Source organism: Gorilla gorilla, chromosome 1 (genome assembly GCF_029281585.2).
Source record: "Gorilla gorilla gorilla isolate KB3781 chromosome 1, NHGRI_mGorGor1-v2.1_pri, whole genome shotgun sequence".
Lineage (NCBI taxonomy): Eukaryota > Metazoa > Chordata > Mammalia > Primates > Hominidae > Gorilla > Gorilla gorilla.
This window is the reverse complement of record NC_073224.2, coordinates 73,226,611-73,244,154: the sequence shown is the minus strand read 5'-3', so window position 1 is coordinate 73,244,154 and position 17,544 is coordinate 73,226,611. Positions and strand designations below refer to the sequence as shown.

The 17,544-nt window shown below is 35.0% G+C and overlaps 1 protein-coding gene across 14 annotated transcripts in view; it reads left to right on the top strand.

The window, feature by feature from the left end:
- The window catches only part of SMG7 (SMG7 nonsense mediated mRNA decay factor), an 85,730-nt gene that overhangs the window by 43,165 nt on the left and 25,021 nt on the right, over nucleotides 1-17,544 (top strand). For all 14 annotated transcript variants that reach the window (XM_055367224.2, XM_063710212.1, XM_019027749.4 and 11 more), the window contains 6 exons: nucleotides 545-662; nucleotides 2,359-2,491; nucleotides 11,555-11,726; nucleotides 12,918-12,989; nucleotides 13,853-14,003; nucleotides 14,363-14,498. In XM_055367224.2, coding sequence (XP_055223199.2) covers nucleotides 545-662; nucleotides 2,359-2,491; nucleotides 11,555-11,726; nucleotides 12,918-12,989; nucleotides 13,853-14,003; nucleotides 14,363-14,498 — 782 coding nt within the window. The remainder of the gene's footprint in view (nucleotides 1-544; nucleotides 663-2,358; nucleotides 2,492-11,554; nucleotides 11,727-12,917; nucleotides 12,990-13,852; nucleotides 14,004-14,362; nucleotides 14,499-17,544) is intronic.

Sequence of the window (17,544 nt, the reverse complement as noted above, 5' to 3'; positions counted from 1 at the left end):
GAGATCGAGACCATCCTGGCTAACACGGTGAAACCCCGTCTCTACTAAAAATACAAAAAAAAATTAGCCGGGCGTGGTAGTGGGCGCCTGTAGTCCCAGCTACTCGGGAGGCTGAGGCAGGAGAATGGCGTGAACCCGGGAGGTGGAGCTTGCAGTGAGCCGAGATCGTGCCACTGCACTCCAGCCTGGGCGACAAAGCAAGACTCCGTCTCAAAAAAAAAAAAAAAAAAAAAAAGAAAAGGCAGAAATACAAACAAAAAGCAAAGGGCAAACCATTCTTTTTTTTTTTTTTTTAGCCCTTTTCATTTCATGATGTTATTTCAAAACTAAAAACAGAAGCATTGTAAACCAGACTTAGTCATTAGTCAAAAGGTGAAAGTCATTTGAAATATAGTAGTATAAAACTTCTGCAGCATTCTATGGAATATATTTAGAGCAGGTTTTGCCTTGGGGGTAGAGCAGGAAGGAGTCACTGGTGTGGTATAATGGTTTTAACTGCTGGGGTTTATCTATCTACTGTTATGTTTTTGTTTTTGTTACTCAGATTCTAAGCTGGGTCCAGCTGAAGTCTGGACATCCAGGCAGGCTCTGCAGGACCTGTACCAGAAAATGCTAGTTACCGATTTGGAATACGCTTTAGACAAGAAAGTAGAACAGGATCTGTAAGTATTACCTATCGTTTGGGAAGTCCCTGTAAGATCAAGAATTTCACCGAGACTTTATAACAGTTTGGTTCGTTATTTATTTTTCAACCTGTTGCAGAATAAACTTTTTCAATGGAAAGAAATTCTAGTATTTGTGATAATTGGCCATTGGTATTATTTCAAATACAGTCTTTGGAGGTAAGAAGAGAAATGTTTAGAGTTGAATTCTATTAAGGTCATTAGGGCAGCTCTTTTAGGGCCTGTCAAAAAAAACAAATATATCTATTTCAAATACTAAGAGTGTTTGGATTGTCTGTGGTCAGTCTTATAATTAAGCCGCGATTTAAAAAAAAAAAAATACAAGAATAGGCTTTAGAAAAATCTTTCTTTGTTAAACGTGATTCTGTAATTTCTCTGTCAGGAAAATGTATTTGCATTGTAAGGAAAGTTCGTTCTTTTAATTAAATAAGTTGTTAGTATTTCCTCCCCCACCTCCAATAAAATGAAAGATTTTGTGTATTTAGACTTTTCCGCTTCTTCTTTCTATAAGGGGCAAAATGGCAGATAACCAGATTCCCAAGTGAGTAATTGTCTTTTGTGGAAGGCTTTGCCTTATAAATTGGAACAGGGACATTAGCCTGATAGAAATTTAAAAATCAATTAAGAGTACTTTGTCTACTAATGTCCGTTACCCTAAGTTTTGGTGAAGATTAGTTTTTTCTATCATTTACATCTGCCTTAGATACTTTATATTTTTAGGAAGTCTAGTAATACAGCTAAATTACGACCATCAAAATCCTTATCCTGTGATGTTAGAGTCAAGGATAAGATGTCATCAGAAATGCTGAGGGAAGTGATTGTCCTCCTAAGTCATTAAAAAGCCTAGTGCTCTAGAGCCTCAGAAGCTGATGTTGATATAGAATTAGGTACTTCCATGCTTTCCAGGTAGGTTGTAAACCTCTTATCTGTGTTTGCTTCCTTTAATCAGGCCAGTAATATCTTCCCTTTGTTCTAGTTTTTTATTCCCCACTGTGGTTTCCAGGTGAGAGAGTGACTGTATTCATCATAACTGGACTTAAACTGATTCCATATATAACTAGATTAAAGAAAAACATTTTATAACAGGATTTTGGTATGCCATATTTCAGTATTATATTGTTTCTTATTTTAAATAGCCAAATTTGAAATGTGGCTTATATTTCAATCACAAGAGAAATAAACAAAACTATTAAATAGCAGTGAAACTGAATGCTCTGGGAAATAACTTTTGGGGAAGTAAGAGATATGGCTTACTATTTACAAAATCCCCGCCCCCATATACATGTCACTTGTTAGGGTATAGTCCATCACATTTGGCACTATATGTAGAAATTTGTTAATACCTTATTTTTACTTTGATCTTGCCACCATTGTTCTGAATTTCTACCGGGATTCCTAAATAAACTCTAATAGTTCTAAAAGATTAATAGCTGAAGCCACAATCTGATTATTTGAACATTTGGTAAGTGTTTACTAAGGTCAGTTGGATTCTACTGCATGTCTAGTCTTGTTCAAAGGGAAGCATAAAGTTATTTAAATAAATGAATAACTTTAATGCAGGTTTACTGTCTAGTGTGGTATAATTATAACAGACAGTTCTTTCTTGTTCTCAGGGGGACCAGTGTCTGCCCAGTGAGTCACTGCTATACCAAATAGAATTACATTTTGTTTTCAGCTGGAATCACGCCTTTAAGAATCAGATCACAACACTACAAGGCCAGGCAAAGAATCGAGCAAATCCGAATCGGAGTGAAGTTCAGGCAAACCTTTCTCTGTTCCTAGAGGCAGCTAGTGGCTTCTATACTCAGGTGAGTTCTGCATTGTATACCAGTTTTCTTACTATTAGTGGTAAATATTCTGCTCTTTGTACACGTCTTAATGCATGTAAACAATTCTTGTAACCACTATGTAGGCCATCCAGGGATTGATCACCTATAATCTTTTCTTTTTTGGAGACAGAGTCTGACTTTGTCACCCCAGGCTGGAGTGTAGTGGTGCCGTCATGGCTTCCTGCAGCCTCAGCCTCCCTGACTGAAGTGATCGTCTCACCTCAGCCTTCCCCAGTAGCTGGGACTAAGGTGCATGCCAACACGCCTGACTAATTTTTGTATTTTTTGTAGAGATGGAGTCTTGCTATGTTGCCTATGCTAGTCTTGAATTCCTGGGCTCAAGTGATCCCCCCACCTCAGCCTACCAAAGTGCTGGGATTGCATACCTGAGCCACTGTGCCCAGCCTATAATCTTAATGCAAATGTCCATAAGACCTTTAAAAAAAAAACGCTGTGCTTTTAAAAGGGTTGATGTTTAGCTTAAAGGTTGGAAGTTTAACTGTATGAATATAAAAGGGATAATTGAGCACAAAGCCTTAGTGAAACAGTGGAAGTAGTCAGTTACAAGTGGTGTTAGAGGAAATGTGAATTTATGGATATAGCTATAGTCATTAAAATAATAGCTATGTTGTGCCAGATAAGATATAGTCAAAATTTGTAATATCAAGTGAGTTTTCATAGTATTATTTATACAATGGAATTTATCTGGATTTTGAGATGTTATTAAACTAAGAAGTAGAGTAGCTTTTCCGCTGTTTGAATAATAAGCTATTATTCATTGTCCCCAGAGATTTTCTTTTTCCTTAGTCATGTCCTGATAGAACTTCTAAATCAGGCAAGGTAAGAGAATAAATAAATCTTATTTTTGACCATGGAATTTTCTTTAAGCAGAATCTGTTAGAAAATTACCATGTCATCCATTTGTAATAGCATTTATAATTAACAAAATTTTTGTATATAAATTAGTATCTTATAATGAATGTTAAGACAGGGTTTTGAGAATCTTGCACTGAAAGAAATGTTTGGCCAGTTCTTACTATATAGTACTGCCTGACTATTGCTGCCTATATTTTGGCTTCATTTTGATTTTATCATTTCTTTGAATGAAGAGAAAAGAATCTCTGCTGGGTGCAGTGGCTCAGGCCTGTAATCACAACACTTTGGGAAGCCAAGGTGGAAGGATCGCTTGAGCCCAGGAATTCAAGCAGGTTGTGGTGGTCCCTGCCTGTAATCCCAGCTACTCTGGAGGCTGAGGCAGGAGGATCACTTGAGCCCAGGAGTTTGAGGCTGCAGTGAACCGTGATTGTGCCACTGTACTCCAGCCAGAGCAACAGAGCAAGACCTGTCTCAAAAAAAAGAATCCCTGTGTTGGAACAATTCAGATAACTGTCATTTCTGAGATTATTTATGTTTTACTTAGACTAAAACATTCATCAGAGTTCGTTTTTGAAAGAACTCAAGTATGGTTCTTAGTCTCAAAATTTATTTTAAAATTTATGCCAACTTTTAGCAGCAACCACAAAGTTGATACTTTTGGAGAGGGAATGCTTCTCGAGAGAGGGATTGGTCCTTAAAGCAGATGTTAAAGATTAATTCATTTTACAAGCAGCTGTCAAAAGGCTACTATTTGTAAGGCACGATACTAGATGCTGAGGATATGGAGGTAAATTAGACAGAATCTTTACCTTCAAAGAAATACCTAGACTAAATGAAAAGATGGATACATTAGTAAGTATATTTGTTTTCTTTTCTGATTGTAAAAATAATGCATACCAATTTCAAGAAATTTGTGAATTATACAAAGTCCCAAAAAGTTCATTAATCTTCCCATTCTGGATAAATTACCACTTTAATATATACTCTTCTTGTGTTTCTATACTTTTTTGCATATTTAAGACCACACTATATATCCATTTTTGTATCTGTTTTATAAACATAATGTAAGCTTTTCCTTGTTAACAGTTTAGCATTTTTGTGTATAAAGCATTTTCTCTAATACTGTATTATTTCCTGAGGACCAGTTGTTCAAATTGAAATCATTAGAAAGTTTAAAGTGAAAGTTTAAATACTGTTGACACCATTTTGTCGTTTTCCCAAAAGGTCATCATTTATAACGTTTTTCACTAGTTTCTTCTGTTGTCCTTTCATTTTATTTAGAGTTGTTTGAAGTACAGAAGTTACCAGGATTTTTTTTTTTTTTTTGCAATACCTTTTCCTTTGTCCATAGATCAGTGCATATTTAATAATGAGGGAAATAATCACATTTAAGGAAACAAATAGATATTATAATTCAAATCTTAACATTTGGAAACAACACCAATGTTCTACAAGAGAGTAATAGTTAAATTATGGCATAACTGTAGAATGGAAACACGAAACGATTACAGGTTGATATTTATCAAGATTTTATAAGATGAAAAGATTGTTTTGTTGTTGTTAAGTGAAAATCATATAAAATTATATATATATAATTTGATTCTACATGTTAATTGAGGAGTCTCAGTTCAGTGGGATATTAATGAAAATGGTAACTTTTTTTTCAATCACTGCTTTCAACTATGCTTTGTTGGATTCCCAGAGTCCCATCATTTCTTGGACAGATTCTATAACATTCTGGTTGCTTTCCATTTTTGAAGCATAATTCAGTTTTAAAACCTTAGTTTTGTTTCTGATTCAAATCTCGTTTCCTTCCCCCATGAATAGAAGCTAGAACTGGGAACATAACTAAAGTAGGGGGAGTAGGAAGGAGGTGGTGCAGCTGGCTCTGTTGGGGGGAGGGGGAAGGCATCTACCTTCTGCAGTACATTTTTATAATAGCCATTATACAGATTGGTTTGTCATCTTGAAAAATGATTCTTAATCTTTTTTCGTTACGTGACATACATGTGATATATTCCCAAGGGTTTAACTAGAAATTGGTAAATCAAAACAGATCTTTAAGGAAGTAAAGAAAGAATCATCATTTTTATTGAGGGAGTATGGTATGTGTAAAAATATTTTATAAGCAAGGGAATAATAAAATCATTTAAATGTCTCAAAAATTGTTTTTTAAAGGGAAAATATGGATACTCTCTGAAATTTTTTTTAAATTTTTTATAATAAGCATTGATTCTCCCCGACTGCATTCCACAGGCAGTGATTGAGCAATTATGATAATTGTAGAATAAGCATCAATAAACGTCTTTATTTTCACATTATGATATCAGTTAACAATATTAATAGAATTTTTCACTTGCTTTTTTTTTTTTTTTTTTTTTTTAAGACAGAGTCTTGCTCTGTTGCCCAGGCTGGAGGCTGGAGTGCAGTGGCGCAATCTCTGCCACTGGAGTGCAGTGGCGCTCACTGCAACCTCCGCTTCCTGGGTTCAAGCGATTCTTCTGCCTCAGCCTCCTGAATAGCTGGGATTACAGGTGGGCACTATCACATCCAGCTAATTTTTGTATTTTTAGTAGAGATGGACTTTTGCCATGTTGGCCAGGCTGGTCTCAAACTTCTGACCTCAGGTGATCCACCCACCTCTGCCTCCCCTAAGTGCTGGGATTACAGGCGTGAGCCACTGCACCTGGCCTCACTTGCATTTTTATATTGTCTTTAATCAATAATTGAAACGGATAATGGTGTTACTGACAATAATGTTCCACAAATCTTTCTTGATTACATGCAGTGCATATTTAGCACCAGATTGAGAAAGTAGACAAATTCCAGATTGTTATATGGCCTTATAAGCTAAGATGAGTTTTGAATTTTAATTTTAAGTGTAGTTGCAGGCCAGGCGTGGTGGCTCATTCTTGTAATCCTGACACTTTGGGAAGCTGAGATGGGAGGATCGCTTGAGACCAGCCTGGGTAACGTGGTGAGACCCTATTCTACAAAGAATCTAAAAATCAACCAGGCACGGTGGCGCACACCTGTAGTACCAGCTACTCTAGGAAGCTGAGGCAGGAGGATCACTTGAGCCCAGGAGGTTGAGGTTGCAGTGAGCCATATTTGCGCCACCTGCCTGGGTGACAGAGTGAGACCTTGTCTCAAAAAAAAAAAAAAAAAAAGAAGGAGTTGCAAGTCATTGGAGTTGGAAAGTAAGCAAAGGAAGAACATGATCAGATTTGCATTTTTAAACGATAACCCTGGATAAAGGGATCAGCTGTGGAAGCTAGCTATGGAAGTTAACTCTATTAATTCCTGTTGGCCATACTTGGATTAGATGGGTTGGATTGAATTTCTGCAGTCAGAGTAAAGGAGGAGTCAAAGCAAATACAGTTATCAGTGTGAGCAGCTAGTCGAATGGTTGTACCATTTACTGAGGTGGGAAACACTAGGGGGAAAGTAGCTTTTTCCCTGTTAAAGTAGATGCCTGTTTGACATCTAAGTAGAGATTTGAAATAAGCAATTGAATAAACAAGGTTGGAGCCCAGTGGAAGCATCATAAAATCATAAAAATTTTACGATTATAGTAAAGAACCCTGACTTAGTCAGATGGTAACAGATTTAGCACACCATTGCAATCAAGAAAATGAGAGAGAGAAGGTGCCTTGGAAGCCAAGAGAAAAACATCTGAATAAGGAAGGGAGTCATCAGCCCTGTTGAGTGCTGCTGAGAATTAAAGTAAGATTTAAAGTGACCAATTAGGTTTGACAACATGAAAGTCATTGGTGAACTTAATGAATACCATATTTCTTCATTTCTGAAACTTTTTTTTCGTATTTTAACATATCTGAAATAGAGGTAAGTTTATAACAGATGACAAGTGACCATATAACTTGTGTTTTTTTCTCAATATTATATAAGATGATGGTTCATCTTATATAATATTATAATATTATATAATATATATTATATAATATATATTATATATTATATATAATAATATAATATATATAATATATAATATATATTATAATATAATATATATATTATATAATATATAATATTATAATTTATAATATATAAATTATATATATTATATATTATAATATATATTATATATAATATATAAATTATATATTATAATTTATAATATATATTATATATAATATATAAATTATATATTATAATTTATAATATATAATATTATAATATTATAAGATGGTTCATCTTATAATTTATAGTGTCTTTGTATTGATGAAATGTAACTTCAGCAGTGTTGGGTATAGAAACCTGATTAGAGTGGATTGAGAAGAGACTAGTACTTGGTTATCCACAGTAACATTTTCTGTGAAGATAGTTTTTTAGTTTTTTTTTTTTTAAGAGACAGGCGCTCACTCTATCATTTTGGCTGAGTACAGTGCTTAATCATAGCTCACTGAAGCCTCAGACTCCTTGGCTCAAGTGATCCTTCCCCACCTCAGCCTCCCAAATACCTAGGACTACAGGCTCATACCAGCTACTTTTTTTTATTTTTTGTAGAATGAAGTCTCACTATGTTACCCAGGCTGGTTTAGTTTTAACTTCTTAGCTACCATTTTGTTAACCAGTTAAAGCATGGGGCTTAAAGCAGAACCAAATTCCTGGTCAAAGTAAAGACATACCATTCTGCTGTAGGTTGTTTTTAAACATCAAAGAACAGAACGGTAGCCTTTATTCTAAGAAAGTAGGAACCAAAAAGAAAATATAATCACTTGAGTTTCTGTATTAGTTTAAAAGGTAATATTCTATACCTTCATAATCAATCTTTCATTCTTGGCATGGAATAAAGAGCTGAAGAGACAAGAGATAGTGTAAAAATTAATAAATAGGAACCCAGAAACTGTTCTAGTACTGCTCTAGGGCTAATTGTGACTATTTGGACAAGTCACTACCTCTGTGGTGCTTAGCTTTCTGATTGTAAAAAAGAGAGTTGACAAATGCTTGTAGGTTCATTTTCCAGTTTTATAGTTCCATGATTATAATTTGGGAAGAACTAGAGACATTAATATTCAGCTACAGCCTTAGGAATATCTCCCAGTCAATACTTCTGTATAATGAAGTAACTAAGTTCTTATCAGACTGAGGAAACTACTACAAAGTAATGTACATCAGGGTCAACCTATATGAAGGTAGGACGTTGTTTTATTCAATTTATGAAGCATCCTTTTCTCTTCTTTAGTTCCATCTTGTTACTGCCTCTAAACCAACTAGAGCTCTCTTTCTCAGAATCTTTGAGCCAGTAGGAGCTTTTCTGTCTGATATCACCACTTAAACTCTTGGGCTCAGGCAGAAATTTTATTACAAGACATTCTACATGATGTTCCAACCATAATTTTATTTATTTTTTGTGATCTTTCTTTTTTGTTTTTGCTAGATGTGCAGCCTTGCCTAGTTTTCCAGTCTGTTTTTTCATTACCTATTGAAGTCAGTTCTTTAACCCTCTCATGTTTCTCAGTTATCCACTTTTGTTTTTTGTTTTTTTCATAATATATATGTAGGTATATATATATTTATATATATATATATATATATTTTGTTCCTGCTCTGTACCTTGTGCTTTTTCTATTTCTTAACCCATCCCGTTCAGGACATTAACTTATTTACCCTATTTTTTTATGTATTCATTTTATTTTATTTTATTTATTCATTTTTTAAGACGGGGTCTCTCTCTGTCACCCAGGCTGGAGTGCAGTGTATATCATAGCTCACTGCGGCCTGGAACTCCTGGGCTTAAGTGAGCCTCCCGCCTCACCCTTCCAAAGTACGGGGACTATAGCACTGCATGCCACCACACGTGGCTAATTTTTTATTTCACTTTATTTTCATTTTTATATTCATTCATTTGTTTATTTTGTAGAGACAGATTCTTGCTTTGCTGCCCAGGCTGGTCTTGAACTCCTGACCTCAAGTGATCCACCTTGACCTCCCAAAGTGCTGGGATTACAGGCATGAGCTACCATGCCTGGCCTTGTTTACCCAATTTTATGTTAGTGAATTTCTTGCCCATTACAAATGTACAAGTAAAGATGGAGTAAATGATTTCCATGCCCAGTGAGAAAGAGTGCGCAGAATTTATATTTAGTTATGGAGGTGATTTTTATCTTAGGAAAAAGGTGGCATGATTCAGATCCTTCTGAGTTGAGCCCTTAGGGTGTCTTATTTTGTATTTTGAATTCTGTACATGCTAGAAAGTGTGGTGATAGAATCAAAATATTTCTAATTCTATAACCTTAGTCCAGTCGCTTGATTGTTTCTGCCTTCACATCCTCATCTGAAAAAAATTGAGCTTTATATCTATGTATACTGTGTTGCTACTAGTTTATCACAAGGATAAAGTGAGACAAATTTATCAGATAACCTAGGGAAATAAGTTACGTTATAAATGTAGAATATTCTGTTGGTTATATTGTGTGTCATGTTGTCTGTCCTTCTCTCCTTTCCCTTTCCCCTCTCCCTCCCTCTCTCCCCTCTACTTCTCTTTTTGTACCTGACTTGCCCATTTAGCTACAAGCTCATGAAGGAAACATATTTTCTTACTTGTCTTTGTATCTTTCTTGTTTACTGGGTGTCTGATATACTAGCACATACTTGGATGAATATAATAATATTTGAATGACTATATTTGTAAGTAAATATTTGAATAACTGTGAAGTAAATATTCTTCACAGTGTGAAGAACTGTGTGCGGGCCAAGAAATAAGCCCTTGGCAAGCAAAGTGAGAGGAGAAAAGCCTTTCTATGAAGGAGACTGAAAAGGAGTGATTGGAGAGATGACAGAGAACTAGAACAGCTCAGTAATCAACCATAAGATCAGATGTTTTAAGTGCAGCAAAGAGGTCCAATAAGATGATGTCTGAAAAATATCCATTGTATTTGGCTATTAGGTAACCAATTGTCTGATAGTAGTTTCAGTAGAGTGGTAATGGATGGTTGGGTGAGGGGAGGGAGAGGGGTTGTGTGGAAGCCAGATAATAATGGATTAAGGAGTAAATAGAAATTGAGAAAGCAGACATGAAAAGTGTGGACTCCTTTGAAGGCATTTGGTTGAGAAGAAGGAGAGACATTAAAAGGTTGCTATAAAGTCAAGAGGAGAGTGTTTTAGCTCTGTTTTGTTTTTTGTTCTTGTTTTTTTCTGTGGGAGACATGTGGTGTGTGTAGGCCATAGGAAAGAAGCATGAAAAGTTGACAGTAGATGAAAGAATGGAGAGGTGGGAGACAGACAGGAACCAGAAAAGAATGTAGCAATAGGCACACATAGGCGGAAGAGTTAGCTCTGACTAGGAAGAAGAGCCCCTCATACTTTAAGAACAGAGAAGAGAGGAGGTGTAGGAATGGGTGATACAGTAAAGGTGTACACTACGGTGAGATTCGTTGTATATGCAAAGACGTGAATTGGCATATAGCTTAAGAAAATAAATTGCAAGAAATACCTAAAGTCTGATAAATACCTTGGCTTACATTTAAGTCAAATTTGTAACCAATATTTAATAATTTTTGGGTTTCTGAGAGTAGTAGTTTTCTTTGCTTGCTTAATGTGTCTGAAAATCCTATCCAGTTAAATAATCTTTTTTTAAAATGCTGCTGTATGCACATCCTAGATTGCTGTAATACTTGAGAATTCAAAAGGTATGATTTATAATGAATGATACTAGTTATCCTATGAAAGATTAACGTATTATATATATATATATTTATATATATATATATATATTTTGGAGACAGTCTTGCTCTCTCACCCAGGCTGGAGTGCAGTGGTGTGATCTCGGCTCACTGTAACCTCCGCCTCCTGGGTTCAAGCGATTCTTGTGCCTCAGCCTCCCTTGTAGCTTAGACTACAGGTGCTCACCACCACTCCCGGCTGATTTTTTTTGTATTTTTAGTAGAGACGGGGTTTCATCATGTTGGCCAGGCTAGTCTCAAACTCCTGACCTCAAGTGATCCGCCCGCCTTGGCCTCCTAAAGTGCTGGGATTATAGGTATGAACCCCTGTGCCAGGCCCAAAAGATTACCATATAATTTTCATGCAGTTTTTGTTCAGATTTCAGCAGTATGTGGTACTAGGTACACATCTTACAGTTTATAAACTTTACTTTTAGAGCACTTGTGACTTACTACTAAATTTTGTTTGTTTTTCTTTTAGTTATTACAAGAACTGTGTACAGTATTTAATGTAGATTTACCATGCCGTGTGAAGTCTTCCCAATTGGGAATTATCAGCAATAAACAGACGCATACCAGCGCCATAGTGAAGCCACAGTCTAGCTCCTGTTCCTATATCTGCCAGCACTGCCTCGTCCACCTTGGAGACATTGGTGAGCCTTTGCTGTGAAGGAATTGATAATATGTTCCTCCTTTTCTTTGGAATAGTCATAGAAAGAAACTGTTTTCCTTTAAGCGGAACATACACACACAATTTAGATTGTCATAAGAAGAAACTATAAAATGTATTCTAAGGAACTTAAAATTTCTCAATATTTTTGGGATTGGCAGAGCATCTTGAAGAAAGTAACTTTCATATTAAGATTTAAATTTTATTCCAACTTTATGTAATTTATATAGGCAAATAATAAACAGCAAAAACATAATCAAAGCTTAATTTTTCAAAGTGGTGCCATAATTTCTAAATTAAGTGTACTCTTTTGGAATAAATGAGGTTTATAAATTACTCCTGAAGCGAAATTGCCTTCTTTCTTTCTTACCAATGGACTAAAAGTTGATTTTTAATTTTGCTTCCTTTTTAAAGTTTTATTTGTATTTCTATTATTTGCATTTTATCTGGGAATATTATATAACTTATTTATTCTTGTTCATTCCTTTAAGGTGACCTAGAAAGGTTGTAAAACAAATTAACTATAGGATTATGTTTTGCTTGTCCTCAAATAACAAAGAATGGAGAACATTACTGCTTTTAAGTTTGAAATTTTAGATTTCTTAATATTGTAAGTCAGCGGTTCCATGAGGAGGTCACATCAGAGTAAGCAGTGAGTTTGGCAGGGAGATTCATTGATACTGTGTTTAGGTTGTTTTGCTTTAAATATAATCTTTGCACACACATATTTAATATTGCGATAGGAATGAGACATTTTTCAAAATCACTTTATAAAATATTGAAAAATACATAATTTTCAGATCATATTGTATAGTGTATTTTGTTTTGTTTTGTTTTTAAGTGCCATTTAACTCACCCCTTCTTGTGGGCCGGCTCCAGGTCACCAGCATAGTCCATAGTGGGAGCTGGTGATGCATGACACTGGAGGACCTGAAAATGGGGTCTAGGTAAGCTTTAAAATTGGTTACATGCTGAATGTCCCAAATAAGGAAGGCTGATGGACACTTCACACATAATCCTATAGTTAATTTGTTTTAAAGTATTTTGTCTTTAATTTTAAATTAACTTTAATGTCTTTATTATCTTTAGAACTTAAAACTGTAGCTGTTTTGGAAATACTACCCTACTGTTTGTTTTTTGGGTTTTTTAAAACTAATTTTCTTCTTCTTCTTAGCTCGATACAGAAACCAGACCAGCCAGGCAGAGTCCTACTATAGGCATGCAGCTCAGCTTGTCCCCTCCAATGGTGAGTGGACCTGTCAACCTGAGATTGACCGTGACACTTTGTTCTTTATAACAATGTGGCAGATAACTCAGGGCTAACCTTTGAAGTTTTATGAAAGCAATAAATGAGTTTTGTTATTGTCATGTTTTTCCATTTAACTGTACATTCCATGTAAACTAAAATGAATTTTTTTTACAAGTAAGATGACTTATATTATTTATTTTATTATTTATTATTTATTGTCAGTAAAGCAATACAGATAGAATCTCTTAATGTAATCTGATATTGTTTCTACAACTCTGGCTTCCTTGATTGCTTATAGAATAATTATTTCTTTAGATACCACCATTCCCCTCCCCCCAGAAAAACAATCTGTTACCTAAAAGATAATCTTTTAATGGCCCCAAACTAGGCATTAGCAGTAGTTCTTGAGTTACAGAAATTACAGCAGATATTTAATTATTTAAATCATTCTTATTAAGACATTGAAATTCCCTTAGATTCTAGAAAGAGTCTAAAGCAGGGATGGTAGTCTGACCACACTACTTGTTTCATATTTGTTTATGGCTGCTTTCACACTACAGTGGCAGAGTTGAGTGGTTGTGATAGAGACCCTTTGGCCTACAAAACTGAAATTATTTACAATCTAGCCCTTTCTGAAGCCGCTCTCTACCCTAATATTGACTGTTTAACCTGTATATGATAGTGTGTACTGTCGCTGAAGTGTGCTGTTGGACCTTATGCTGGTTTGCAATGAGGCAGTCATATTTACCTTATAAAAATACTCCCCATTGTTTGAGTATTTAAACACTGATCATTTGTATTCTTATAGCAAGACTTTGTCACTCTTGGGGTTACTCCAGAATCTTAACTTTCTCCTGTAGGTCAGCCTTATAATCAGTTGGCTATCTTAGCTTCTTCCAAAGGAGACCATCTGACCACAATTTTCTACTACTGCAGAAGCATTGCTGTGAAGTTCCCTTTCCCAGCTGCCTCCACTAATCTGCAAAAAGCACTTTCTAAAGCACTGGAAAGGTAGGGTTGTTTGTTGTTTTTTTTTTCTCTTTCCAAGAGGACTTTGTAACCTGGAGCCTTAATTCCTCATAATTTGGTTTACAGAAAATAACGGCCTATGCTTCTCTTATTTCTAAACATATAGATTTTTCATAATTTGTGTATAGTCACTGAATTTCATCCAATCAATATATCTGATTCAGTCCCAATAAAAGAGTACACAGGCTGTTAATACTGACTCATCTTGAGTGTGTTGCAGTTGAAAAATCAGTCAAATACAGCTCTTTTGTGTATCAAGTATTTAGCAAGCCAGTGCCTCCTTAAGCAGTTGTAGCCAATTTGCTGCTTACGATTCATGGAATTTTTTTCTTTCATTTCAGCCGAGATGAGGTGAAAACCAAGTGGGGTGTTTCCGACTTCATCAAGGCCTTTATTAAATTCCACGGTCATGTGTACCTGAGTAAGAGCTTGGAAAAGTTGAGCCCTCTTCGAGAGAAATTGGAAGAACAGTTTAAGGTTAGATTTCAGAAATAGAGAATTTTTGTCTTGTCTAAATCAGGAAGCATAAGATTTGGAGGAAACTGACTCCCAGTTTTTGTAGTTACTTAACTGTGTGAACTATTGGTAAAAATTATATTCGAAGTATGTGAAATCTTTGCATTTATCATCCGTTCAATTTAAACTGAGGTACAGTCTGTATAAACAAATATAATATAGCAGTGTTTTCACTTGAGTAGTTGCCATTTGACAAAAATTATCAAAGTGGAAAAAAATAAATAACTCCTCAGTTTTGAAACTACTACTACTTTTGATGGTTTGTGTATTCTTAGATGTGATTATGTTACCTGCTTTATAGATATTGGCATTCTCCAAACCAAGTTCATTATTTTTATTGTGCTTGCATTCATCAGGATTGTGGTAGTTTGAATGAAAAGAATGAGAGTTTCATTTAACAGGGATATATTTTACTAATTTGAAGAGATAACATTAACCCTCATTCTATTTATATATGTGAAAATGATCTTTTATTAGTATGTTATTAGCAGTTTAAATGTATAATGCATAAAATAAGGAGAAAGTCAAAAGTATTAACTTTTTTTCAGTTCATGTATTCAATAAATATTTGACTACTCATCGGTCATTGTTTTAGGCACTATGTTAAACAGTAAATGACAATTTCAAAGAGCATTTTATATTTCTTGGTTATTTCTAGGTATCTATATACTTGGGTAATTGTGTATAACTGCTTCGTAGTATTTCTGTAAGTTCTTTATAAGTCAGGCATTTTAAGAGATTGTAGAACTTGGACAGTTAAGGTGTAACTTAGCCAAAAATAGTCAATGCGGAATAGTTTTTACAGGTAATCGTTTTTTGGTTGATACTTTCTATGTGCAAGATATTATAATAGATAATTACAAATAGCAATAGTTTGTTTTGTTTTAAAATATACTTAGCCTGTGACATATGATTTATAAGGTTGGGTGTGTGAAGGGAACAGCTAACTTTGTCATGTCCTAGGCTGTTCAGCCTGGAAAAGAACAAACAAGTCTAAATAGTTTTCATAGTAAGAATTCAGACATGTGAAGGATTATTTGAAAAGAACATACCTGTATCTTTCCTGAAGTCAAAACTAAAATCTTAAATTTTAAGTTGAAATCTATAGGGGGCTGACCGTGGGATGTTGTGGATTCTCCATTTTGGAGAGCTTAACAGTCAGATTGACAGCCATCTTTCTTGGATTATTTAAGTGCAGTCCTACTAAATAGGGGATTGGACTAGAAAACTTCTTGAGATTGCTTCCAGCTCTGGTTCTGTGAAATACTCTCTAAATTGGTGGTGGTGGGTGGTCCCTACCTTAATGAGATCTTCACTAAGTAAGTTACTCTAGTCTAAAAACCTAGTAAGTTTTGCATTTGGTTCAACCTCAAACACTAACACTCTCTTCACATATATATTTCTGTATGTGAAGTTCTGGTAAGTGTGGGTGGGCAGTTTCTAAAATATACTTTGAAGTATCATTCCAGCACTCTAAAGTTAAACATAAAACATAGTATGAGGCAGATCTATTTGAAAGCTTACCCAGTGTTGAACTAGAACATTGCTGGAGTGAAATTTTAACATAGTGGAGTAAAATTTCCAAAGTATTTCTAAAGCATATGTAGATAATTAGTATCATCAACATGTATACTTCAGTGTTTCTAACAACCTTTAGCTACTAAGCAGAAATGTTTACCAAGTTGAGGTCCACTAAGGGATTTAAGGCCTGGGATCTGGGAATTGAGATGTAATACATTTTCTGTAAGTTAAATGTGGGCTATTTGTTAATGGTATTTAGTTCAGTATATTTCTCAACTGTAGTTGAAAGTTTGAGTAGCAAAAATCTTATCAGTTCTAATCTGATTTTATTCCTTGGAAGACTCTCTACAATATAATCTAAATTTTAGGAAATTACAACTGAATAACTTCAACCTTATTTCTGAATGGATAGGTTGTTCATTCACTAAGTGTTTATTAAGTACCCGCTATGTACCATGCACTTTTCTAGGCTTTTAGAGATATAGGGGAAAACATGACAAAGTCTGGACCTTCATGAACTTATATTATCATTTGTTAGTACTAGGGTGTATTCATATTCATTAATACTTCTGTGCATACGCTAGAAAATTCTTTAATGGGCTGTGACCCTCTTCAGTAGGATATTGCCTTCTAAAATTAATGCCAGCTGATTTATAGATACAGGAAATACATTACCATATTGTGCTTGTAAGAAACTGCTTTTTGAGAAATACAACTACATATTCTCATTTTATGCCAGTATTATTTGAATAAACGCCAGCTGATTTAGAAGGTTAGTTGTAGAAATTGAAGGAGAAATTTTGTGGGAAAATTCTAGAGAAGAGACAGGATTTCAGGAAATTTTGAGGAAAGATTAATGCTTGATGTCTTTGGAAAAGGGCTAATCATTCTAGACATATACAATGAAATAGCAGATTGCAAGAAGACTGACAGTGTGATAGAAAGAGTTCATGTAGAATGGAATTGTATTCTCTAATGATAATGTAAAAGACTTCCCTCTTAGAATCATAGAGCTTACTATGGCTATTTCAGGTTCTTTATGTAAATAAAAACAAAAATCTCAGAGTAGTCTGGGCAGAGACAGCTGTAAGTTTCTGACATGGTAGGATCTCCTGTCACTGCTGATAGAACTGTAAGTAAGGATTATCTGTTTTCCACCATAATGCTAGTGATAATGAATCCCTGCTCTCTGCAAAAATTTCCCCTGGGCATAGAGGAAGACTGGCTATGGCTAAAGTGTAGGATGAAACTAGGAACTTCTGTTAGAAAAGTATTTTTGCCTGCAGGTAATCTAAAACAATTGCAGATATTAAAGTAGAAGGGTAATTCCATTGAGACACCAACTGAGAGCATCTCGGTGATTGTTTATAGTGCTGGTTAACAGATCACTGTGAACACAGTTATTAGAAGGTAAATGAAATTTGATGATCACGCATGTACTTCTCTAAGAGGGGAAAATACCAGTTGATAATTTGTAGAAGTACCT